The sequence below is a fragment of the Hydra vulgaris genome, chromosome 01 (genome assembly GCF_038396675.1).
Source record: "Hydra vulgaris chromosome 01, alternate assembly HydraT2T_AEP".
NCBI lineage: Eukaryota > Metazoa > Cnidaria > Hydrozoa > Anthoathecata > Hydridae > Hydra > Hydra vulgaris.
The window spans coordinates 39,305,001-39,332,500 of record NC_088920.1 but is presented as its reverse complement, the minus strand read 5'-3'; the positions used below and the strand labels follow the sequence as shown (position 1 = coordinate 39,332,500).

Genomic DNA, 27,500 nt, shown 5'->3' with positions numbered 1-27,500 from the left:
GGCTGTTATATGGTAATTTTGTTTCTAGACGTTAATAGTGTTTTTAGGTTAGCATTTCACTTAAAAACAGTTCTATAACCAACTTTTCTGAATATTCTTTTAAGTCTGGGAGATATTATTGGTATCCATGGTAAAGAAATTGTAAACCTTGAACTCATACAGGAAAGATGCTATAACCAATACCCAAATCAAACTTCATTCTAACCACGATCCCAAAATTTTAAAAGCAATATTTTACAGATATATATACAGAGCCAGGGCGTTAGCCAGAAATAAATTTTATACCGCGTTTTTGCCATATTGGGAATTTTTATTGTTGTTGTTCTAGAAAATGTTGGGAATTTTCTTGAAAAGGTCCTAAAAAACTCACAAAAACACTCTTTAAAAAAAAAAAAGTTATTGTCTTTAAGGAACTTTAAGACCATTGGGAATTCTGCGTTATACGCGGCACCATTGGGCTAGCTAACACCCTGAGAGCATACTCAATATGCAGCGAAAACCATTTAGAAGATGAGATAAATGTTTTAATTCAAGTGTTTACTGAAAATGGGTACGATGAAAAATTGCTTAAAGATATTTCTTATCACGTTCGAAAAAAACGTTTAATAAAAATGAAATTCTATCAAACTCTAATAACCTTCCTACAATTTCTTTCAAGGTATTGTTTACAGAGGAATCTAAATTTTAAATATTTGTAACGAATAGACATCAGTATGTTAGGCAAAGAAAGGGAGAGGCATTGAAGGAGCCATGTCTAGCATCAACTATCAAACATATTATAAGATGTCTAGCAGCAACTATATAAACATACGTGTATTTCAATAAAAGGGGTAGGGGTATTGTTAGAACAACAGAAAAGCTTACGGGTAAAAAATATAAAAATATTTTACATAATCATATTGTGCTTTCTGGACCACAACTGATCAGGGATTATTTTATCCTACAACAGGATAATGATCCCAAACATACTTGCAAATTAGTAAAAAATTATTTGTCAAATCTGGAAGAGGAGGGAGTGCTTCAAACCATGCCTTGGCCTCCTCAGAGCCCTGATTTGAATATAATCGAACATGTTTGGGACTACTTAGAAAGAAGATGGAAAGATTGCCTAAGAATGTAAATGAGCTTTGGAATGTTCTAATAGAAGAATGGTATAATATCCCCATCGCATTTATTGAAAATCTGTATAAAAGTATAAATCTGTATAAAAAATCTGTATAAAAGACTCCAAAATGCTATTGTAAATAAAGGTGGTCACACTAAATATTAATTAAGTCTCTATGTATAGTTAAAAATTTTATTGTTTTTAATAAAACTTGTATTATATTACACAATTTAATAAATAATATGTTTGTACCTATATTTTTGTTTTAATTTCATTTTGAAGATTTTTTTTATCAAAACTGTACTCTTCCTATATGTTACATCTTTTTTTTTTAGAGAGACTATAATAGCAAAGAAAGATTCAATGGCATGTTTTTGGCTTACCCATTGTGTATCAGAAAGTTGTTTCAATTGTTTTCTATTGCTGAATCAAACAGATATTTCTGACGCTTATGTATAAGAAGTTGTGGTAAAGAAGATGTATATTTGTACGACTTACGACGTACGACATTTTATCTGTGCTAAAAAAAAGTCGCAGAATTTTTAATTTTTAACTTCGTCTCAGATTTTTTAATCAATAATTTATATACTGCGATCAATAAATTTTTAAAAGGGAGGCGCCAGTATATTGTACTAAAGGACTTGGGGTAGTCAGTCCCATGTGTTATAATAAATTCACCGCTGCAGTAACCATTTGTAATAAAAGAATATTTTTACTCATTTCAACTTTTTACTAATTACAAATCACTAATTACAACTTGTTTATTTTTAGAATTGGCCTTGTTTTTTAAATTTTGGAATTCAGAGTTATTTATGGAGAGGGTTATAAAAACAGACAGTCAAAAATATTGTTATTTTTATTTATTTATCTTTTTAAGAGCTTCTTTTATTTCAATTAAAACTGCAATGAAATTTTCTTCCGTTAAGTGTTTTTCATGGTTAGGCTGTCTTTGGTTGTTGAAATGCTTGTAGTAATCAAACAGTAATATATTTAAAAAGTATTCGAAAAGAAGCTTATATAAAAAATGTTTTGGGATAAATTATAATAAATAACGCAGAGACCCCACAGAAAAATTTCATATTAATCATTAGCAAAAACAATAATCTTGTAAGAATGTATAAACAAACTTGATATGAAGAAATTCAATTAGATACTGTTAGATATAATCATAAAAGTACCTTTTAGGAGCATAAACACATAAAATGTAGGCAAGGTATACTCTTATATTGCAATTTTACCCCTCACCCTCCCTCCAAAAAAAACAACATGTTTCACCCCCTCCCACCAAAGAAGGTGATTTTCAAGTTCAAATTTTATTCGGTCTTTTGACGAAAATAGTCAAAATTTGATAGTCAGATATTTCACAAAATTCAGTTAGGTGAAATTTAGTATTGGGACTTTTTTCTTTATTGATATCAGACTTCAAACTATCAACATGGATTGAACTTAGGGGTGGCAATCTCGGGATCCCGTGATCCCGGGATTTCATTCAAATTGTTCACCTTGAAATCCCGGAATTAGTCTCTGAAATTTCCCGGGATTTCTAAATATTCCTAAAAAAAGTAAAAGTTAATAAAGTTTAAGCTTATAACTGTAATATAGAATAGAGATTGTATTTTGTCTTTAGCATGTGGTAGCATATATAGAATAGAGATATATAGAATAGAGATTGTATTTTGTCTTTAGCATGTGGTAGCATAACATTCTTAACTATATATTTGTACTTATTTTTATCCATTTTGTCATCAACCAAATGGACCGATACAATCTCTATTCAAGTTAGCCCAATTCATAACGTTTCGACCTCTGTGTTTTATTGTTGTTAGCTGCTATTTAGGATCGTTTTTATGGCCTTTTGGTCAACGGACATATCTAATATTATCAGATCCGAATAACATAAACTTAAATTCATCACTAAAAAGTACTTTCAATCAATGTTTTCTTTCCCAATTCAAATGTTTATTAGCAAATCTTAAGCGTGCTTTTTGATTCTTTATATAAATGAAAAGTTTCTTTTGTAGGACGTCTTCCAAACAGATTTGTAGATCTCAAAAAATGTTTGATTGTGTCAACACTACATTTTACATTATAAAGTTCTTTAATTTCAGCATTTACCAAGACAGCATTTTACGTGGAAAATTTTTCAGGGCTCGAGGAGGGATATTTCAGCAAGATAATGACTCAGAAGACACTTTAACTCTTATGAAAGACTTTTTCAAAAACAAAAATTTCAATTAATGGAGTTGACATAGCAAAGTCCTAACCTTAATTCTATTGAACATCTATGGAAACACATAGATTGACAAATTTTAGATTGAAAATCAGCAAGTAAATTTGATTTATTGAATATTCTGAAACAAATTTGGGGAAAAATCAAAATTATTGTGATTATGAAGCTGGTGGACTCAATTCCTTGCCACTATCAATCAGTAATTAATGATATCGGCTTCCGACAATGTACTAAAGCAATTTACTTTAAAATAAAATATTTTCAATTAAAAAAATGTTCAAAAAAAAATTTAATTCAATTTTTTTTTTTCCGTCCGGATACTTTTGCACGCGCAAATTTTAATTAAATAAACTTTTAAGATTAGATTGCTTAGATTTAGTAAAAATTCATTTGTTTTTAGATTTGTTATCAATTTTTAGACATTTCAGGGAAAATTTGAAAGAAATCGGACTTTTCATTCAAAAGTTAACATCAAGTTATGCTCTTGTCCGGTTACTTTTTCACACTACTGTATATATATATATATATATATATATATATATATATATATATATATATATATATATATATATATATATATATATATATATATATATATATATATATATATATATATATATATACATAATAAAATTAAAGTAAGGTACTTTCTATTCAATACTCTTGCTCTTTCTATCAGGAAGCGCTTATATTTTATTTATTTTATATAATATACTTGTTTTAATAATATACTATATATAATATATAGTATAATATTAAAACTAGTATATTATAAAAATAAATAAAATTTAAGCGCTTGCAGGTGGAAAAAGCAAAAGTTTTTAATGGGAGGAATATCTTTATTTAATTTTGAATTTTCTGCTTCGAAATGTGTTCGCGATTTTAATTCCGTTTTTATATCCATTCATTTTGATTCCAAATGTGTAAGTGATTCAAATTCAATTTTTATTTTCATTATTTTTATTTTCAAATTTATGAAAATGCGTGATTTACCGAAAGTTTTTTTAACATCAATTTAATTAATAAAGTTATCAAAAAACAGGTTTATTAAATTACAAAATTTTCCAAGCGTCTAAATTACAAAATTTTCCAAGCGTTTTAATTAACGAAGTCATGCATACTTATATTATTTTTTAATTGTTATTTTTATTTATAAAAATAAAAATAACAATTAAAAAAAAGTTTTAACTTAATACAAAATTAAGTTAAAACTTTTTTTCAACTTAATTTTAGATATTCAATAATGTATTAAATATTTTATATTTATATTATTATTAAAATTAATCATTTTTAAGTGTTTAACGAGTACTTAAAAAGTATTCAATTGCGTTTTTTTCTATTCAATCCCGAAGAGAAATTTCAGATCCTAAAATCCCGGAATTGAAAACTTCCGCGATTTTTGCCATCCCTAATGGTTTCTTATTTCTGCTAATCAACTTTTAGTTGATTAGCAGAAATAAGGAGAACTAAATAGCTTCAACCCTCGGAATTAGGAAAAATGAGGTTGGCAATTTATTGCCTACCTCAAACTGTTAGGGGTTGGTAAAAAAAATTAGACACAAAGGGGTTACCATAAAACACAGAAACAAGGTCAGCAATTTTTTGCTGACCTTTAAACACTTTTAGGTTGTCAGTAGGGTCAGAATTGCCAATGTAGACCCTAATTCCGAGGGTTGTAGCTTATTGCTTAAGGGCGTCATAAACTACCAATGATTGAGTCGAGCTTTCTATAAAATTAAATCATATATGTTATACCTAATAACACTAAATAAAAAAAAACCATCATTACCAAAAAATTGGTTCAATCTGTCCTTTAGTAATAATAATGGTATTTAGAATAACATTTCATTAGTTGAATTTTACCTCTTGCTATACTGACCAGACCTACTTCCCTTTTGTGATAATAGTTTTATGTGTTAACTAAATCAGTTGTTTCATCTTTGAATCTCAGCATTGATGGCTATTGATGACTAAATCAATTTTTCTGACACTAAAGATTACTAAATCTTGTTATCTCTGAAGTTAAGTTCTTGAGACCTTGAAAATCTTTGACAATATCATTAACAATATCAGTTCAAGCATTTTATCTCTCATACATAGGTTGGATATTATAACCACTCCTAAGGCAAATCTATTCGCCAATAAAACTTCTCGTGATATCCCGAAGAAATAGGTAAATCAATTAGCAAAGTGTGTTAAAATATTTGTATATGCAGTGCTGTAAAAAAAATGCATAAGAACTTTGTTGCTTAAAAAAAAAGCAATACATAGAAATAACTCTTGTTCAGCTGGAATGGCCACACTATGGATGGAAAGAACTCTCCAACAATTATCCATGCATAAACTTGATGAAGTTTATAATGCAGATGAACTTGGATTGTTTTTTTGCATGCATGTTACAAATTCTTCGAGGCTTGTATAGGGAAATGCACAATAAAATTCATTTATCTTGGACAGCTGCAGCAAATGCAGCAGACGATAAAATTCCTATGTTTATAATAATTTGCTGCTTTGAAGGAGTTAAGCCCTTACCTGATACAGAAATCAAAATAAAAGCTGGGTGAATAGCGTACTATTCAAAGAAAAGGAAGGGAAAACGGATACGAAGTTTACAAAAAGAAAAAAAAAAAGCAGTGTTTGTAAATAGATGACTGCCTAGCATGCCAGATGATTGAGAGTCTTAAAATATATTGAGTTAATTTATTTACCACAAAATACCATATACTAAACTTTAACTATCAGGGAGATATATGCTTTTTGTAAGTTTAGTACAGATCTTTGGCATTGCAATTTTATTACAGATCTTTGACAAGACTGGTCATTGCTATTGATAAAAAAAAGACCTTCCTGTTTTGTCTATTTTAGATATGATGAAAGTACTTGCTTATGCATGGCAAATAGTAAAAATCTCCACCATCATAGATTGTTTTGCAAAAGCAGAAATTTCTGAAGATTAACAGAAACCTTCCCAAAAGTTAGTGATATTAGACACTGCAAGTATTATATGTCAGTATATGCCTTTCATTCTTAAAGGTAAAGATTTTCAACAAAAGCTCAATTCAGTCTCAATTATACTTGATAGAGATGTTTCTTCAAAACAATGTAGCAGAGTGACAGTCATTTTTTAATTTACAATCAATTGTTTTTACCTTTGAGGTCAAATCTTTGACAACTTGAATTATTTTAACTTGTCAAAAGTTCCTTTATGGAATGTTCCAATAACTCAAATTATTTTCTCGGTTCCTTATGTGTGGGTATTTATATATGCAGTATATATATATATATATATATATATATATATATATATATATATATATATATATATATATATATATATATATATATATATATATATATATATATATATATAACTGTTAATAGCCTTGCTGTTTCATGTCTTAATGAAAATGATATTGAAAGAATTTATATATAGTTTCTTTTTTTCATGAAAATAAAAAAAAAAATTCACGTTAAATTGTCATCTCTTGAACTAAAACTCTACCTTCACTAGTTTTTCTTAACTTATCAACACATTTACAAGTTTTTTAATCATCATTGTCAATAATCTTGTATCTTGGATACATTCGTGTATCTTATTGATACATGAATGTATTTGTGTCTCTATTTTTTTGATTTTATTTTTTATTTAGAATTTCTATAAACTTTTTTTGAATTTGCAGAAAAATTTTCAGTGGATTTAAGATTCTCAAGCCCAAATCCTTGATAGGCTTGAAAAAACATCGAACAAAGTGGAGAGGTTGATTTTATTTTGAATGATGACAGTATAAAAAAAACAACCAATAAGTTCATTTGAGAGGTTCAATATTATTAAAAATATTTTAAAAACAAGTTCAAATGCAAAAAAATGCAAAGTAACTTCAAATGCTCACTGAGTGAGTCACTCACTTTGACAATAAAAATCTATATTCCAGTTTTTATTATTGCTGAAGAGTGATGCCAAGGTGAGTAAGAAATTTAATGAAAATAATAACAGTTGTATTGATAATAGTAATAGTTGTGACGCGCTTGTTTTTTAAACAAGAAAATCCAAGTTTTATACCCACCACGTCCCTTAAAGTACCGTGCTCAACTTATATCTAACCACAGCGGCCTTGTTTATCAGGGTTGGTGTTTAAATCAAGTGTTAGATTAAAAGCTAAAAGTTTATGTATATATATATATATATATATATATATATATATATATATATATATATATATATATATATATATATATATATATATATATATATATATATATATATTAGTACTTATAAAAACTTGTGAAAAAAGGTGATAAACTTGCTCACAATATGTTGTGACTCTATATGGCATTTAAACTTAGTTCAATAACTAATCATGCTTTTAATTAATTTTAATAATTTTTAAGGTTATTTAAATGAGAGGAGTGGGAGAAGCGACTGCACGGAAAACAGTAAAAATGTTTTAAATGCTATCATGCAATTCAGGCATTATTCAGCGAGGATAGAATAAAAGAAAAAAGTAAATTTATGAACACTCCTTATTATAAATGCATAAAAGGTGGGCATTGAATGCGAGTTTGTAGCTATTGCATCTTATATAAGACTAAAAGTTTTTGTTAACAGTAAATAGCAGAACATGAAACAGTAGTATATTGCTCATTTCTTTTATTCATTATTTGCAAATATATTTGCGGTTTATTTTTATTTATTATATATATATATATATATATATATATATATATATATATATACAACTATTATTATTTTCACTAACATTTTTACACACCCAAGCATCATTCTTCAGCAATAATAAAAATTAAAATATAGATTTCTATTGTCTAAGTGAGTGAACATTAAAAGTTACCTTGATTTTTTTGCATTTGAACTTGTTTTATTTATTGAAAAACATTTTCAATAATATTCAATCTCTCAAACGAACTTATTGGTTGTTTTCCATATTGACATCATTCAAAATATAAATTAACTTTGTTCAATGCTTTTAAGCCTATCAAAGATTTGGCTTGCAAATATTAAAATAAGCTGAAAATTTTTCCACAAATTTAAAGTAAAGTGTATTGAAATTCTAAACAAAGAATAAAATCAAAAAAACAAAATAAACCTCACGTTAAATTATCATCTCTTGAACTAAAACTCTACTTTCACTAGTTTTTCTTAACTTCTCAACGCATTTACAACATTTTCTATCATCATCGTCAATGATTTTACGAGAACTAGATGCCACAGGTTACAAAAAAAAAAATTTCTTTCTCTTTTTCTATAATTTCCAATTTTTTAAGTCTAAATTCGTTATATATATATTTATATATATATATATATATATATATATATATATATATATATATATATATATATATATATATATATATATATATATATATATATATATATATATATGTAAATTATGTTAGTGTATTTTACAAATAGAGTACTCAATGTTCTTAAAGAACAAGCAATAATGATTCATAAAGCACCTATCTAACTTTATCTTCGACTTGAAGTTTCACCATTGCTGGATCATCAGGAAGAGTTCTTCCTTGGATCATCAGGAAGAGCTCTTCCTGATAATCCAGCAATGGTGAAACTTCAAGTCAAAGATAAAAGTTAGATAAGTGTTTTTACTAATTTATATATATATATATATATATGTAATATTAGAGTTTTTTTCAACCCCATGCTCCTATACTGTAGTTTGATGAACTTTGACCTAAAAAGCATGAAATAAACTATTATTTCCTTATCTTTTAAAAAAAGTTCACCCGCCATTGAAAAATCGATTTTGATATAAGTACTACTATTCAATTGAATAGTAGGACTTTAAATACATAGTAGCACTTACGTCAAAATCGATTTTTTCAATGGCGAGGTAAACTTTTTTCAAAAGATAAGCAAATAATAGTTTATTTTGTTGCTTTTAGGTCTAAAAAGGTAATTCATCAAACTACAGTACGGAGTATGGGGTTAGGAAAACAGTCATAACCATAATATATACAGTCTGGGGTGGAGTGAATTATAGTTTTTTTTACAATTCGTTTAGCCTGGGTGTGCAAAAGTTGTCTATTCATTTTAGGAAATTCTCTGGAAAAATATCAATGCTCGAGGAAATTATCTTGAGGTTCCTCAAGACCTTTAAAATTTTAATGGGTCCCAAATATTATGTAAAAAAAAGTTTTCAAAAATTATGTCATGTTGGGTCTCAAAAGAAGCAAAATTTTATAAAAAATTTTGGAAAATTAACAATTATTTTTGAAAAAAAATTGTTATTTTATAGTTTATTGCAAAAAAATGAACTTTTAAACTAAAAATGAAACAAGTTTATTCTTTTAATTATAATTTCAAAAAAATCTTAAGTAATAATTTTTTTATAAAATAATTGTTATTTTTAAAATTTTTATAAAATTTTTGATTCTTTTGAGACCCAACATGACATACTTTAAAAAAATTTTTTTTTACATAATATTAGGGACCCATTAAAATTTTAAAGGTCTTGAGGAACCTGAGATAATTTCCTAGAGCATTGATATTTTTCCAGAGTATTTCTAAATTGAATAGACAACTTTTTGCACACCCAGGCTAAAACGAATTGTAAAAAAAACTAAAAACTCACTCCACCCTAATACATACATATATATATATATATATATATATATATATATATATATATATATATATATATATATATATATATATATATATATATATATATATATATATATATATATATATATGTATATATATATATATATATATATATATATATATATATATATATATATATATATATATATATATATATATATATATATATATATATATATATATATATATATATATATATATCGACTGTATAGAGCACAAACGTAGTATTTTTACACATCCACATTTTTATGAAATCAATGTTTTACTATATTCTTATTGGCAGTAACATAAGCTTGAAGAGGACATTTGTAATATGTCCACAAGTGATATCCATCATTAGATATAACACAAAACACAAGTGTAATATCTTGATTTTTAGCAAATATTTTGAAAATTATAATCCTTTTTTCTCCATATTTTGGTTTTTGGACATACTACGTTTCTGCTCTATACAGTCGATATATATATATATATATATATATATATATATATATATATATATATATATATATATATATATATATATATATCGCAATCGGAAATGATAAAGAAAAACCTTATCATTCTTTTTAAGGAAAAATTCAAACTAAATATAACAATAAATTCTAATTTAAAAATTGTTAAGTTTCTTGACGTTTCGCTCAACTTGTCTGACAATTCATATCAGCCATATGGGAAAGCAGGTGACATCCCATTATATATCAATGTTAATTCGAACCATCCTTCAAACATTCTTAAAGCTATTCCCTCAATGATATCTAATCGTATAAGAAGTATATCTTCAAGTAATAAAGTTTTTAATCGAGCCGCTACTTTTTACAACAGTGCCCTCAAGTCTAGTGTATTTAGATAAAACATTACTGCCGTTGCCAATGATTCTATAAAAGTTGCAAATCACGTGCACGAAATATTATTTGGTTTAACCCTCCGTTTTCGATTAATCTCAATACAAACGTAGCCAAACTTTTCCTAAATTTAATCGATAAAAACTTCCCAAAATCTCATAAATTCCAAAAGCTGTTTAATCGAAACAACCTGAAGGTTAGCTAAAGCTGTCTTCCAAATATTCGCAACATCATCACTTCACATAACAATAAAATTTTATCAAATTCTTCAAACCTTAATGCTTCAACGTGCAATTGCCGACAGATTAATTTATGACCACTTAATGGAAAATGTTTAATTAAAAATGTCATCTATTTTTGTAATGTTAAGACAAATCCGCAAGATAAAGGTAGATATTATATTGGGCTTACAGAAAAAACTTTTAAAGATCGCCTTTACAAGCACAATAATTCCTTTCGTTATAAAAGTGGGTCAAACTCTACCGAACTTTCTAAATTTGTGTGGAGTGTTAAAAAGAAAGGTTTAAATCCTGTCCTTTCGTGGAAAATTTTAGACCAGGCTGAACCGTTTAAACCTGGTGGTAAGTCATGTAATTTATGCTTGATGGAAAAATATCATATAATTTCATCCCCATTGCCTTTACTAAATAAGCGAAACGAACTTGTGTCGTGTCAAACAAGTGTCGCCATGAAAACAAATATATGATGAATAACTTTAATGACATCAAAGAAGACACTCCACTGTATTTTTAATATATATATATATATATATATATATATATATATATATATATATATATATATATATTTCTTTGTCTTTGTTTTTTTGAAATTTGTAACATCTGATGATCGCTATTTGCGTGAAACTCTGAATAATGTTTTAAATAAATCGAGTGTTAAAATTATTTAGTTTTTACTATATATATATATATATATATGTATATATATATATATATATATATATATATATATATATATATATATATATATATATATATATATATATATATATATATATATATATATATATATATATATATATATAGAATTCTTAACTGGTTGTCAGAAAGTTTTTTCCGCAAGTACCTTCTGCAAGTTTCCCGCGTTCTTTTAATGTTAATGATACCCTGCAGTTATATTTTTTGTATTCTATAAAGTTGTGAGATTTTTATTTTTTTTCTGATACCATTATATATTTTATAAACATTGCAAATTTGTATCAGTTATATAGAATCACGACATAAAAAGAACAAAAAATATATATATATATTTTTCAAATTAACTCAGATTTCTAATAAAGATTTAATAAACAATTATTTTTTGTGTATATATATATATATATATATATATATATATATATATAGTTCTATAGATTGTTGCACATTGGGAAGTACGGAAGGAAAAAAAAAGATTTTTACGCCAACACATACGTCACTTTTAATGACTTTTGACTTTCGTCCAACATTTTGCGTTTTGTCAGAAAGTAAAAACCATTAATTTAATTACAAATTATTCGTTTTTTAAAAAAAAAAAATATAACGCAAAAACGCAAATTCAATTGACCAGAATGTTTTAAAAACATTCTGAATGTTTTTAACAATATAAACAATGTTTTTATTTTTATTTTTTTTAATAAAATGTTTTTATTATTATTTTTTTTTACTGTAAATCATGCGCGGAGGTTGCTACATCGACTATCTTATAGCCTGACTCGCAACAAAGTGCTGCTACATGACAAATAGCCTGACTCGCAACGGAGTGCTGCTATATCGACTGACAAATACCCTGACTTGCAATGGAGTACTGCTACATCTACTATCTTTTAGCCTGACTCGCAAGGGAGTGCTGCTACATCGACTGAGGGTTTGGTTAGGGCAGGCAGTCTATCAATTAATAAAAAAAAAATTCCGGTCTTGCATTTTAATTTTTACTTTTTGTCAACAAAATACGGAAAAAACTTTCTGACAACCAGTTAAGAATTCTATATATATATATATATATATATATATATATATACAACCCTTAGATGTTGTCCGAAAGTTTTTTCGATATTTTGTTGACAAAAAGTAAAAATTAAAATGCAAGACCGGAATTTTTTTTTTTTAATAATGATAGACTGCCTGCCCCAACCAAACCCTTAGTCGATATTGGCGCGCTCCCTTGCGGGTCAGGCTATTTGTCAGTCGATATAGCAGCACTCCCTTGCGAGTCAGGCTATTTGTCAGTGGAGTGTGGCCGCACTCCCTTGCGAGTCAGGCTATTTGTCAGTCGATGTAGCAGCACTCCCTTGCGAGTCAGGCTATAAGATAGTCGATGTAGCAACACTCCGCGCATCATTTACAGTAAAAAAAATAAAAATAAAAACATTTTATTAAAAAAATAAAAATAAAAAAATCACTCTACTAAAAAAAATAAAAAAAAAACATTGTTTATATTGTTAAAAACATTCACAATGTTTTTAAAACATTCTGGTCAATTAAATTTGCGTTTTTGTGGTTTTTTTAAAAAACAATTAATTTGTAATTAAATTAATGGTTTTTACTTTCGTCCAACACGGAAATGTTGGACGAAAGTTAAAAGTAATTAAAAGTGACGTATATGTTGGCGTAAGAATCACTTTTTTCCTTCCGCTCTTCCACAAAAGACCAACAAACTAAAGATCTATATATATATATATATATATATATATATATATATATATATATATATATATATATATATATATATATATATATATATATATATATATATATATATATATATATATATATATATATATATATATAGTAAAAAGTTCGTTTCGCTTATTTAGTAAAGGCAATGGGGATGAAATTATATGATATTTTTCCATCAAGCATAAATTACATGACTTACCACCAGGTTTAAACGGTTCAGCCTGGTCTAAAATTTTCCACGAAAGGACAGGATTTAAACCTTTCTTTTTAACACTCCACACAAATTTAGAAAGTTCGGTAGAGTTTGACCCACTTTTATAACGAAAGGAATTATTGTGCTTGTAAAGGCGATCTTTAAAAGTTTTTTCTGTAAGCCCAATATAATATCTACCTTTATCTTGCGGATTTGTCTTAACATTACAAAAATAGATGACATTTTTAATTAAACATTTTCCATTAAGTGGTCATAAATTAATCTGTCGGCAATTGCACGTTGGAGCATTAAGGTTTGAAGAATTTGATAAAATTTTATTGTTATGTGAAGTGATGATGTTGCGAATATTTGGAAGACAGCTATAGCTAACCTTCAGGTTGTTTCGATTAAACAGCTTTCTAGTGACTGAAATACAATTTTGGAATTTATGAGATTTTGGGAAGTTTTTATCGATTAAATTTAGGAAAAGTTTGGCTACGTTTGTATTGAGATTAATTGAAAACGGAGGGTTAAACCAAATAATATTTCGTGCACGTGATTTGCAACTTTTATAGAATCATTGGCAACGGCAGTAATGTTTTATCTAAATACACTAGACTTGAGGGCACTGTTGTAAAAAGTGGGCGGCTGGATCAAAAACTTTATTACTTGAAGATATACTTCTACTACGATTAGATATCATTGAGGGAATAGCTTTAAGAATGTTTGAAGGATGGTTCGAATTAACATTGATATATAATGGGATGTCACCTGCTCTCCCATATGGCTGATAAGAATTCTTGTCATCAAGAAACCGCTTGTGCTAGTAATATTTTTTGTATTTTCGTTTTACATGTTTCTAGTTTCACAAAATATAATGTTAGTTCATTTTATATTGGATTCACTTAAAACAAAATGTAAAATAAAAAATAATTGATAAATGCTAGATTTTGTACACATAAATATGATTAGACATAAACAAAATTATTATTGATTTACATATTTTTTATATTTATATTTGTTATTGAAGTTTTTGGGATTTTCGTTGCAACGTTAAATTTGGTTCTAGTTTCAGTATTAGTTTAGTGTAAGTTCTTATAACTGTTTATAATTAAAACGAATTTTTTTAGTAAGATTTTTAAACAATTTAGGTTATCTAATTTTGTTATTATGGCATTTCTGGATATCAGTTTATTATAGAGACATGGACCGCGAAATGAAATTGTGAAACGCGATAATTTTGTTTTTCTAAACGATATATTAAAGTTTCATACTTCTCGAGTGTCATATCTATTTCTATTGCTTTTAAAGAAATCATTTGAGAAATGTGATGGGACAAGTCTGAGTTTATATTTCAGCATAAAAAATCAGTTTGATTGTGACGCATCTGACCAAAACCAGTCGGATGCCGCGTTATGTTATATTGAGAAAACCATCAAAACATCTCAAAAGTTCAATTTTTATCACATTTTTTTGCATAATTGTTTACATAATTATGTAAACAATTATGCAAAAAATTAAATAATGATAAAAATTGAATTTTTATGTTTTGATGGTTTTCTCAATATAACATAACGCGACATCCGACCGGTTTTGGTCAGATGCATAACAGACATGTTTATTCTATAGACAATTAGTGCATTAAGGAGTTTTAACAAAGGTTCAGCATGAGTGATTTTATCTTTTTTATAGACAATTCTAACAGCATGTTTTTGACGTCGCTAAAGTGATTTCAAATTGGATTTATTGGTAGTTGACCATGTTATACTACCATATGTATAATAGGTCTGTATAAATGAGAAATAAAGGTATTTTAGATTTTCTTGGGATAACATTGGTCGAGCTTTGTATAGCACGCCAGTGTTTTTGGTTATTTTAGTATTTAAATAGTCAATGTGTGCAACGTGTGTTCCATGAAATATTTTCGTCAATTAGTAAACCTAGAAATTTAGTTGTTGAGATTCTTTCAATATTTTTGTTTTCTATTTTAAGCGATGGATATATATGGTAATTTTTTTCTTTTTTGGTTGGGATGGAATAGATGTAATTGGTTTTGCCAGATATTAAGTTTTTCAAGTTCAATATTCGTTGTTTCAAAGAGTTCTTTAATAGACTGAGATGAATAAAATAAATTAGTATCATCTGCAAACATTATGATATCAAGTTTGTTTAAGACTTACGGAAGATCATTTATGCGTATTAAGGGGACTCGAATGGAACCTTGGGGAACGCCACATTTAATCTTATGCACTTTTGAACAGATGTTTTCATGAAATTAACATATTGCTGTCTGTTTACCAAAAAGTTTTTAAACTAGAGTAATGCTACATTTTTTACGTTATATTTTTTCATTTGTTTGAGCAGGGTAGCATGATCAACAGTACCGAATGCTTTTGATAGATCTATAAAGCTTCCTAGAACGAATTCTTTATTAACAAACGAGTAGATGATGCTATTTACGAGATCTACGATTGCATATTTGGTTGCGTGTTGCTTTTGAAAGCCGAATTGTTCTGTATTTAAGATGTTGTTGTTTGTTATATATTTGTATAATTTATTATAAACTATTCGTTGAAAAATTATAAGAATACAGAAGATCAAATTGGTCAATGATTTTTCGTCGTATTTGGTGCTCCAGTTTTATTATTGGTACAATTTTTGCAATTTTTAATTTCTCTGAAACGGTTCCTGTTGTATATGAAGATTTAATATTTCGAAGAGGGGTTTCTATATTATCGGAAAGATACTTATTACTACATTGCTACAAAATTCCATCAATTCCTGGTGCTTTGTTAATTTTTAAAAAGTTTTTTGTATTTTCGAGTTCTTCGTAGCTTAATCCGTTGAAAGTTAGTTCGCTATTTTGATCAGTAAAATAATTTTCAATCGAGTTTATTGGGGTTTGAATTTTAGACGCCATGTTAGGGCCAATATTTTTGAAGAAATTGTTGAATTGTTCGGTAATAGAGTTCTTATCGTCGTGTTCTGTTTCATTTATAATAAATCTGGTAAGCTGTTTGTTTTTATTTTTTTTTTTTCCGATTATTATTTTCATGATGTTCCATATTTTTTGGTATCTCCATTTCTTTTTTTTGAAGTAATTTAGAATAATAAATTTTTTTGGATTGTTTTCTGATTTTTTTGAAAAAATTTTTATATTGTTTATAAGTAGATAGGTTATCTTCATTTTCTGTTTTACAAATATTTAACATTATATATACGCGCCTACATGCACTCACATAGGAATTTATACATACACATATAGATATAAAGTTTTAAAAATAAATATACAATAGGTGTGTTTAAAAAAAAATAATTTTAAAACACGAATACACAAGAAGCCAAATTTGGGGCAAATATAAAAAAAAATACGATTACAAATAAAAATCCAAAAATATTGAGATTTACTTGTGTTCATATATATATATATATATATATATATATATATATATATATATATAATATATATATATATATATATATATATATATATCTATATATTATATATATATATATATATATAATATATATACTATATATAATATATATATAATATATATATATATTATATATATATATATATATATATATATATATATATATATATATATATAATATATATATATATATATATATATATATATATATATATAATATATATATATATATATATATATATATATATATATATATATGTATATATATATATATAATAAATAGTATATATATATATATATATATATATATATATAGTATATATAGATATATATATATATATATATATATATATATATATATATATATATGTATATATATATATATGTATATATATATATATATGTATATATATATAGTATATATATATATATATATTATATATATATATATGTATATATATATATATTATATATAATATATATATATATATATATATATATATATATATTATAGTATGTATAGTATGTAGATATATATATATATATAATATATATATATATATATACTTATATATTATATATATATATAAGTATATATATATATATATATATATATATATATATATATATATACTTATCATAAAAACATAGAGGTTATCTGTTTGTCTGTGGACATTTTCATTTTTTGTGGTAAACTCGAAAACTATAATGTATAGCAAAAAAGTAAAAAATGAATTTTTTTCTAATTCAATCGGTGGGTAATCTTGGCAAAAAAAAATTAAAAAATAAAATTATTAAGGAGTTATGGTTGTTTTACTAAACAAAAAATGTTTTAAATAATTAAAAAAAAAGCGCTATTGTACTTTTATTTGACATTTTTTGACATCATTAAACAGTCTTTTATACCATTTCCTTTTGACATCAAGAAATGTCAAATAAAATTGCGTGTATAACTACTGATATTACATTTTTATTTTACATTGTATTTGACATTATATTTTACATTGTATCTTATATCCTAATTTACATTATCTTTTGCATTATATTTTACATTTTATTTTACATTAAAAATAATGGTTTAACTTGCCTTCAGTCAAAAATTTTTGGTGTTGTTGAACCCTTGTTCTTATTTAAAGTTGAGGATAAAAAATTTGAAAGAAAAGTCTGTGAAGCCTTGGAAATACAAAAACATCAATGTAGGGTGGTATGAATTTGGACAATAGACAATATGTTAAAAAAAACTTTTGGACTTCATTTATTTCGTACTTAAGTAAAAGAAGCCATTATAGAGGTGATGTCAAAATTAAAAAAATATTAATTTTATTTTTGTTGTTATTTAATGGTCACAATTTTTTGTAATTATATTATATTATATGCTGATGATGATATTTTATGTTATAGTTTACTTTTACTAAATTATATTTTATACAAAGCGGCCAGGTATTCAGCGGGCATTGTAGAAGTTTGGCAGCAGATTACATAGCAGGCTATGTAAGAGGCGGGTAGCCCACAGGCATTTTAATACTTGTGTAGCAGGCAATGTAACTTGTGATTTAGCATGTGGTTAACCCGCAGGCTTTGTAATAACTATGAGCAGGCTATGAGTTAGTTATGTAGCGGGCTACGCATACCAATTTTTGTCCTAGAAATGATAAAAAAACAATTATAACTAATAAAAAGTATCAACCAATTCTTTCCGCGATTGCGCGGGCTATCCTACTAGCGTATATATATATATATATATAATACATATATATATATATATATAATATATATATATATATATATATATATATATATAAATATATATATATATATATATATATATATATATATAAATATATATATCTATATATATATATATATATATATATATATATATATATATATATATATATGTATATATAAAAACTAATTTAAAACATCAGATAATACAAATTCTCTCAATACTAAATAATTTAATTTATTTGAAATTTTCGCCGGATTATAGGCACCCGGCATCATCAGCATATAATATAATATAATTACAAAAAAACTGTGACCATTAAATAACAACAAAAAGAAAAAAAAAAAATTTAATTTTGACATCACCTTTATAATGGCTTCTTTTACTTAAGTATGAAAAAAATGAAGTCCAAAAATTTGTTTTAACATATTGTCCATTGTCCAAATTAATACCACCGTACATTGGAGAACATTGATGTTTTTGTATTTCCAAGGCTTCACAGACTTTTCTTTCAAATTTTTTATCCTCAACTTTAAGTGTTTCTGCCCTATCACATTCAATATCCTCATTGCAATTTACTTTATGCAAAGCTAATGCAGACTGGTTTAACTTGCCTTCAGTCAAAAATTTACTTTAAAAAATACACTTTGGAGCATTTGCACTTAATTAAATAGGTTCCAGGTTGGCTGTTATATGGTAATTTTGTTTCTAGACGTTAATAGTGTTTTTAGGTTAGCATTTCACTTAAAAACAGTTCTATAACCAACTTTTCTGAATATTCTTTTAAGTCTGGGAGATATTATTGGTATCCATGGTAAAGAAATTGTAAACCTTGAACTCATACAGGAAAGATGCTATAACCAATACCCAAATCAAACTTCATTCTAACCACGATCCCAAAATTTTAAAAGCAATATTTTACAGATATATATACAGAGCCAGGGCGTTAGCCAGAAATAAATTTTATACCGCGTTTTTGCCATATTGGGAATTTTTATTGTTGTTGTTCTAGAAAATGTTGGGAATTTTCTTGAAAAGGTCCTAAAAAACTCACAAAAACACTCTTTAAAAAAAAAAAAAGTTATTGTCTTTAAGGAACTTTAAGACCATTGGGAATTCTGCGTTATACGCGGCACCATTGGGCTAGCTAACACCCTGAGAGCATACTCAATATGCAGCGAAAACCATTTAGAAGATGAGATAAATGTTTTAATTCAAGTGTTTACTGAAAATGGGTACGATGAAAAATTGCTTAAAGATATTTCTTATCACGTTCGAAAAAAACGTTTAATAAAAATGAAATTCTATCAAACTCTAATAACCTTCCTACAATTTCTTTCAAGGTATTGTTTACAGAGGAATCTAAATTTTAAATATTTGTAACGAATAGACATCAGTATGTTAGGCAAAGAAAGGGAGAGGCATTGAAGGAGCCATGTCTAGCATCAACTATCAAACATATTATAAGATGTCTAGCAGCAACTATATAAACATACGTGTATTTCAATAAAAGGGGTAGGGGTATTGTTAGAACAACAGAAAAGCTTACGGGTAAAAAATATAAAAATATTTTACATAATCATATTGTGCTTTCTGGACCACAACTGATCAGGGATTATTTTATCCTACAACAGGATAATGATCCCAAACATACTTGCAAATTAGTAAAAAATTATTTGTCAAATCTGGAAGAGGAGGGAGTGCTTCAAACCATGCCTTGGCCTCCTCAGAGCCCTGATTTGAATATAATCGAACATGTTTGGGACTACTTAGAAAGAAGATGGAAAGATTGCCTAAGAATGTAAATGAGCTTTGGAATGTTCTAATAGAAGAATGGTATAATATCCCCATCGCATTTATTGAAAATCTGTATAAAAGTATAAATCTGTATAAAAAATCTGTATAAAAGACTCCAAAATGCTATTGTAAATAAAGGTGGTCACACTAAATATTAATTAAGTCTCTATGTATAGTTAAAAATTTTATTGTTTTTAATAAAACTTGTATTATATTACACAATTTAATAAATAATATGTTTGTACCTATATTTTTGTTTTAATTTCATTTTGTTTGACATTTTATCTTAAATATATTAAAATTCTCTTAGATACTACTTACTTTTGCACAGTACTGTATATATATATATATATATATATATATATATATATATATACATATATATATATATATAGAAACATACATACATACATACATACATACATACATACATACATACATACATACATACATACATACATACATACATACATACATACATACATACATACATACATACTTACATACACACACATATATATATATATTTATATATATATATATATATATATATATATATATATATATATATATATACATATATATATATATAGAAACATACATACATACATACATACATACATACATACATACATACATACATACATACATACATACATACATACATACATACATACATACATACATACATACATACATACATACATACTTACATACACACACATATATATATATTTATATATATATATATATATATATATATATATATATATATACATATATATATATATATAGAAACATACATACATACATACATACATACATACATACATACATACATACATACATACATACATACATACATACATACATACATACATACTTACATACACACACATATATATATATATTTATATATATATATATATATATATATATATATATATATATATATATATATATATATATACATATATATATATATATAGAAACATACATACATACATACATACATACATACATACATACATACATACATACATACATACATACATACATACATACATACATACATACTTACATACACACACATATATATATATTTATATATATATATATATATATATATATATATACTATATATATATATATATATATATATATATATATATATATATATATATATATATATATATATATGTACAAAAATAATTTAAAGAATTAAGTAAAAAAATTGTTCTTTTTCATTCTTTTTTCCCTGTAAAGTTCAGTGTAAAAACTTTAATTATTATTTTTGTTAGTGGTATTTTTTTATTATTGTTTTTCATTTTCAAGCTTCTTTTTTTAACTTTAATTTTGTGTTATGATTCTAGTAGTTTTTTTTTATCATTTTTAATCGTTAGGTGGATTTATTTTAAGTATTTTCCTGACCAAAATGCAATCTGGGGTAATTCTATTTTCTTTCCATTTTAAAAATGGAAGACTTTTGTCTCATTTACCAATTTTTTTTTATTTATAGTCATCCCTGATTCTTCCAAATTGCTCAAAATTTTACTCAAACTAGATTTTAGCTGTTCAGCATTTTTACCACTGACATATATATCATCTTGAAATAGAATCATATTAGGAATAATATCACCAACAACAGATTCTATTGCTCTTTAAAATCTTGCACTTGCAGTTTCTATTCCAAAAGACAAGCATGTACATTTTAACAATCTTATAGGAGTATTAACTGTTGTTATTTCTTGTGTATTTTTGTCCACTGCAATTTAGTAATAAGCTCCCTTGAGATCAATTTTATCAAAATACTTCATTACTGCTATTTTATGAAATACAGTTTTAATATTTGAAATAGGGTATAACCTTAGCATATTTTTTGGTTAACACCTATTTCCTAATCTACAAATATAGGTAAATTTCTACCTGGTTTTATAACAACCTCAAGTGGTTCCAGGAGGAACTCTGTGGAGTAATCTTTGCTGAATCATTTCATTGAGCTTATCTACCACTTATAGTCATATGCAAATAGGAAGAGGTCCAGATTCAAAATAAAATGGTTGTATGCCATTTTTTAATAGTATATTCGCTTTGTAATTAAGTTCTATACTATTAACTACATTTGTTCCAATAATATTTAACACATCCATGCCAATTAAACTATGATTCTTTGCACAATCTGCAACAATATTTCGTACAATGTTTATATAGATTCAGTTTCCGAAGTTGCCACAAATTCTCCTAGGACTTTAATAATTTCTCTACTGCCACAAATTCTCCTAGGACTTTAATAATTTCTCTACTGCCACAAATTCTCCTAGGACTTTACTAATTTCTCTACTGCCACAAATTCTCCTAGGACTTTAAAAATTTCTCTACTACCACAAATTCTCCTAGGACTTAGTAATAATAATTTCTCTACTTCATCAACTTTCGTACTTAATGATAATTTTCAGAATTCTAAACCTTTTTCAACAGCATTTAACATATTTGGGCATTTTTTGGGCACCGCCCAAATTCATAAGTTGAGGGGGGTTTTTTTAATACTTTTTCTTATTGTCAAGTATTTTTTACACATCAGCATGGGAAGTGAGGGTACTGCAGCCCAAATTATTTTCTTAGAACAAACCCTGATTTTGCATACATTTTTAAAGTGATTAAATTTTTCACATTTTTAACAACTTTTCTTATTTAACTATGGGAGAGAGTTTTAATTAAAAAAACTGTTTTATAAACATTATATTTCCTTCATTACAAATATTTAGTTTTTTCAAAATTCGGAGATGTTATTTTTATGTGGTTTCATTTAATATTAAATTAAACTTTGATTAAAAATTACAGAGGCAATGCATGAAACTAATTTTTTCAGTAGATCTAAGATAAAGTAATGATATACAATCAACATTTCTCCAAGGGATTTCAAGTGAGAACATCCATTTTAGCTTAAATGAATGTTATCATACAGTTTATGGTAAGGATATTTGGTTTAAGTAAAATAACAAAGTTTGTACATAATTATTCAAATAACTAATAAACTAGATAATTTTCAGCAATCTCCCAAGATATTTTAAAATTTTAAATTATTTTTAAATTCAGAACACTTTTAATAAAAAAAACAGATTTTGAAAAATTAAAAACATAAAACATAAAAGACAACAGTGGTTTGGAAAACTAAAAAAATTCAGCACAACTACAAATAGTTTAACTTATAAATATATAAGTTCAAAAAATAAAAATAAAATCACAATCTTCATGAAAAATATATAGATTTTAAGAAAACTAAATCTACAATACCTGTATCTGCAAGCGTTCTTGTTTAACATTTTTTAAATGATTTTTCATTGAATGAATTCTTTCATTAGATCTATCAACTTCTACACGAACTTGTTCAATTTGCTTTTGTTTCTTCTCTATCTAAAAATTTAAACATATGTAAAGAAAGCTAAAAATTAAAATTTTACAAAAAGTAATTACTAAAATATTAATACCTGGGCTTCAAAAGCTTTATTTTCTTCATTTGCCACAGGCAAAGCCATTCCTTCTCCAAAGTTGATTTGACTTAAAATCTCTTCCATTTTCAATATCTAATTAAAATTTTAGAAATTTTATTTAATTTCTTATGTATATTTCTTTTATATATATATATATATATATATATATATATATATATATATATATATATATATATATATATATATATATATATATATATATATATATATATATACTATATATATATATAAATATATATATATATATATATATATATATATATATATATATATATATATATATATATATATATAAATATATATATATATATATATATATATATATATATACTATATATATATATATATATATATATATATATATATATATATATATATATATACTATATATATATATATATATATGTATGTATTCTTTTTTAAACATCTTCACTTCCAACAAGACTACATGCAACCACTAATTAAAGTTGGCAGTTACTGGAAGAGAAAAGATGAAGATTGTAGAGCAAGATAATGATTGACAAACAACTTAAAGGATTACAAATTATATGAATCAGGAAAGCAAGATGAAGGAAGCGAATTCCAAAGAAATGATGTTCAAGGAAAAAAACTAGATGAACAAGAGTTTTTGGAGCACTTAGGAACAGTCACAGAAAAAGGATGAGACTTAATTAAATGACGAGTGACACGAGAATGAATTTTAGTAGATGGCACAAGAGACACTAGCTCTTTAGAGCAGTGCTCATTATAGTATTTGTAGAAAAGAGAAAGATAGATTTTTGCACCTTGTCTAATTTCCGGATTTGAGATTTATAGAGATAGAGAATAGAATCCGAAGTAAGAAAGTGCCAAGATCGATAAAGAGATGCAATCTTAGCAGATGCTAATTTTGCAACTGATTTGATCTATGGTTTCCAAGAAAGATCAGAAGAGTTAATCCTAGAAGATGAAGTGTGGATGACTCATCGAGTACATCACCGTTCATAAATATAGGAAGATCTAAATTATTGCAATAACGATTGGCTGAAAAAAATTGAGTTTTATCTGAACTAAAGTTCACCAGCCAATGTGAGCCCCATGCTGTAGCAGAAGTGAGATCTTTTTCAAGCTCAAATGCCCCCTCCAAGCAATCAGAGGGTGTTGGTTTCTTATCACGACAAGAATAAATGGTAGTATCATCAGCAAACAATGCCACCTTAGATGTGAGAATATCTGGAAGATCGTTAATGTAAATTAAAAAGAGTATAGGGCCAAGGATAGAACCTTGAGGAACCCCTGAAGTTACAGAATAAGAAGAAGAGTGCTGTCAATCGAGGACAACTTTTATACTACGATTGGAAAGGAAGGATTCAATAATCTTAAAGATGTTGCCTGATACACCATAAGAAGAAAGCTTATGGAGAAGACCAGCATGCCAAACTTTATGAAAAGCTTTTGAAATGTCAAGAGCGATGGAGGAGAGCCATTCAGTGTGATGAGCATTTAAGTCACCAACAACAACAATATAGGCTGATGGATAAAGAGAGAGAGCTTGGTCAATATGATCAAAAATAACATCAAAAAGAGTGCAGTCTTGAGATGAAGGAGAGCGATATAGAACAAAGAGAAAGGTCATAGAGTGAAGTGGTGCTAAACGAAAGCACATGAAAGAATAATCTATGGATTATTCTTTCATGTGATATATATGTATATATATATATATATGTATATATATATATATATATATATATATATATATATATATATATATATATATATATATATGTATATATATATATATGCATATATACATATATATATATATATATATATATATATATATATATATATATAAAGAGAGAGAGAGAGAGAGAGAGAGAGGAGAGAGAGAGAGAGAGAGAGAGACATCAACAGATTGCAAGATGAGACAGCTGAACTCAAATTAGTCTCACAAATAGCAAGTAGGTCTGATGAACTTTACAAGAGATAAGACTCGACAGAAGAAAAATTACTATATATATATACATATATATATATATACATACATATATATATACATATATATATATATACATATATATATATATATATATATATATATATATATATATATATATATATATATATATATATATACGCTGCTGCTCACGGAAGTTAGGACAATGGAGATTTTTCAAAAAAACAATATTAATAAGTAATTACATTAAAGAATTTTTAATTTATATAAATAAAAATTATATTTTTTATACATTTTCAATATAAAATATATTATTAGTCAGTTTTATGCTATAAAAATTTATAAAAACCATTAAAATAATTAAACTTTCTTTTCATCAAAAAAACCATTATTAACTGCTTTAACTACTCTTGTCATTCTTTCAATTAATTCTCTAATTGTTTTTGTCTGAACACTATTCTATTACTGTTCCATAATGTTGCATAAAAGAGATTTTGTTGTTGGACACACAGTTCTAATTTTTCTATCCAGTTCATCCTATAGTAACTCTATGGGGTTGAGGTCTTGGCTTTGGGAAGGCCAGGTCATTACATGTAATACATTTTCAGCTTTTTTTGATTCTAAATAATTTCTGCATAATAATGCAGTATGTTTAGGGTCATTATCATGCATCAGAATAAAATTATCTCTGATTAATCAAAGTCCTGAAGGGATCGCACTTGTTTCCAGGATATCTTTGTAATGTTCTTTTCTCATTATACTATCAATTTTATGCAAATCTCCCACTTCATCCAGAGAGAAACAACCCTTAACTATCACGGAGCCTCAACCATGTTTTACTGTTGGAACCAAACATTGAGTTAGCATTTTTTCTTCGGCAGATCTTCTAATGTAAACTCTTTGCTTATTTCTGGAAACTTTAAATTTTGACTCATCAGTCTAAAGTACTTTTTTTCCATTCATCCATTGTCCAATTTTTGGATTGTGCCCAACGAAATCTCTTCTGTCGATTACCTTTTTATAGATATGGTTTTCGGATAGCAACACAACCATGCAAATTAGCTTTTTGCAATCATCCTTTGATTGTACTGAAAGACTTTTTTTTCTCAATCACAGTTTAAAATAGCTGTTATTTGTGGAGCAGTTAACATTCGATTACGTTTACTGATGACTTTTATACGTCAGTCATCATTTTTTGTTGTTATGCGAGAAGGACCTGGACAATTTCTGTCTTCCAAACTCCCAGATTCTTGATATCAACAAATTTTATAACTAATTGTTGATTTACTCAGATTTAATTTTTCAGCTATTTTTCTAACTGTATAGACTTCTTGAAGCAAAGTAAGTATTGCTGCCTTTTTTTCTACACTTATTGGCTTACTTTTAGGCATATTTTTTCCAATA

At 26.2% G+C, this 27,500-nt stretch overlaps 1 protein-coding gene across 2 annotated transcripts in view; it reads right to left on the bottom strand.

Annotated features, from left to right (window-relative positions):
* Nucleotides 1-27,500, bottom strand: part of LOC100198230 (coiled-coil domain-containing protein 39) — a 91,058-nt gene that overhangs the window by 60,781 nt on the left and 2,777 nt on the right. For both annotated transcript variants that reach the window (XM_065788139.1, XM_065788140.1), the window contains exons 2-3: nt 24,137-24,232; nt 23,943-24,062 (exon numbers count right to left, since the gene is read on the bottom strand). In XM_065788139.1, the coding sequence (XP_065644211.1) occupies nt 23,943-24,062; nt 24,137-24,223 (207 nt within the window). In that variant the 5' untranslated portion in view covers nt 24,224-24,232. The remainder of the gene's footprint in view (nt 1-23,942; nt 24,063-24,136; nt 24,233-27,500) is intronic.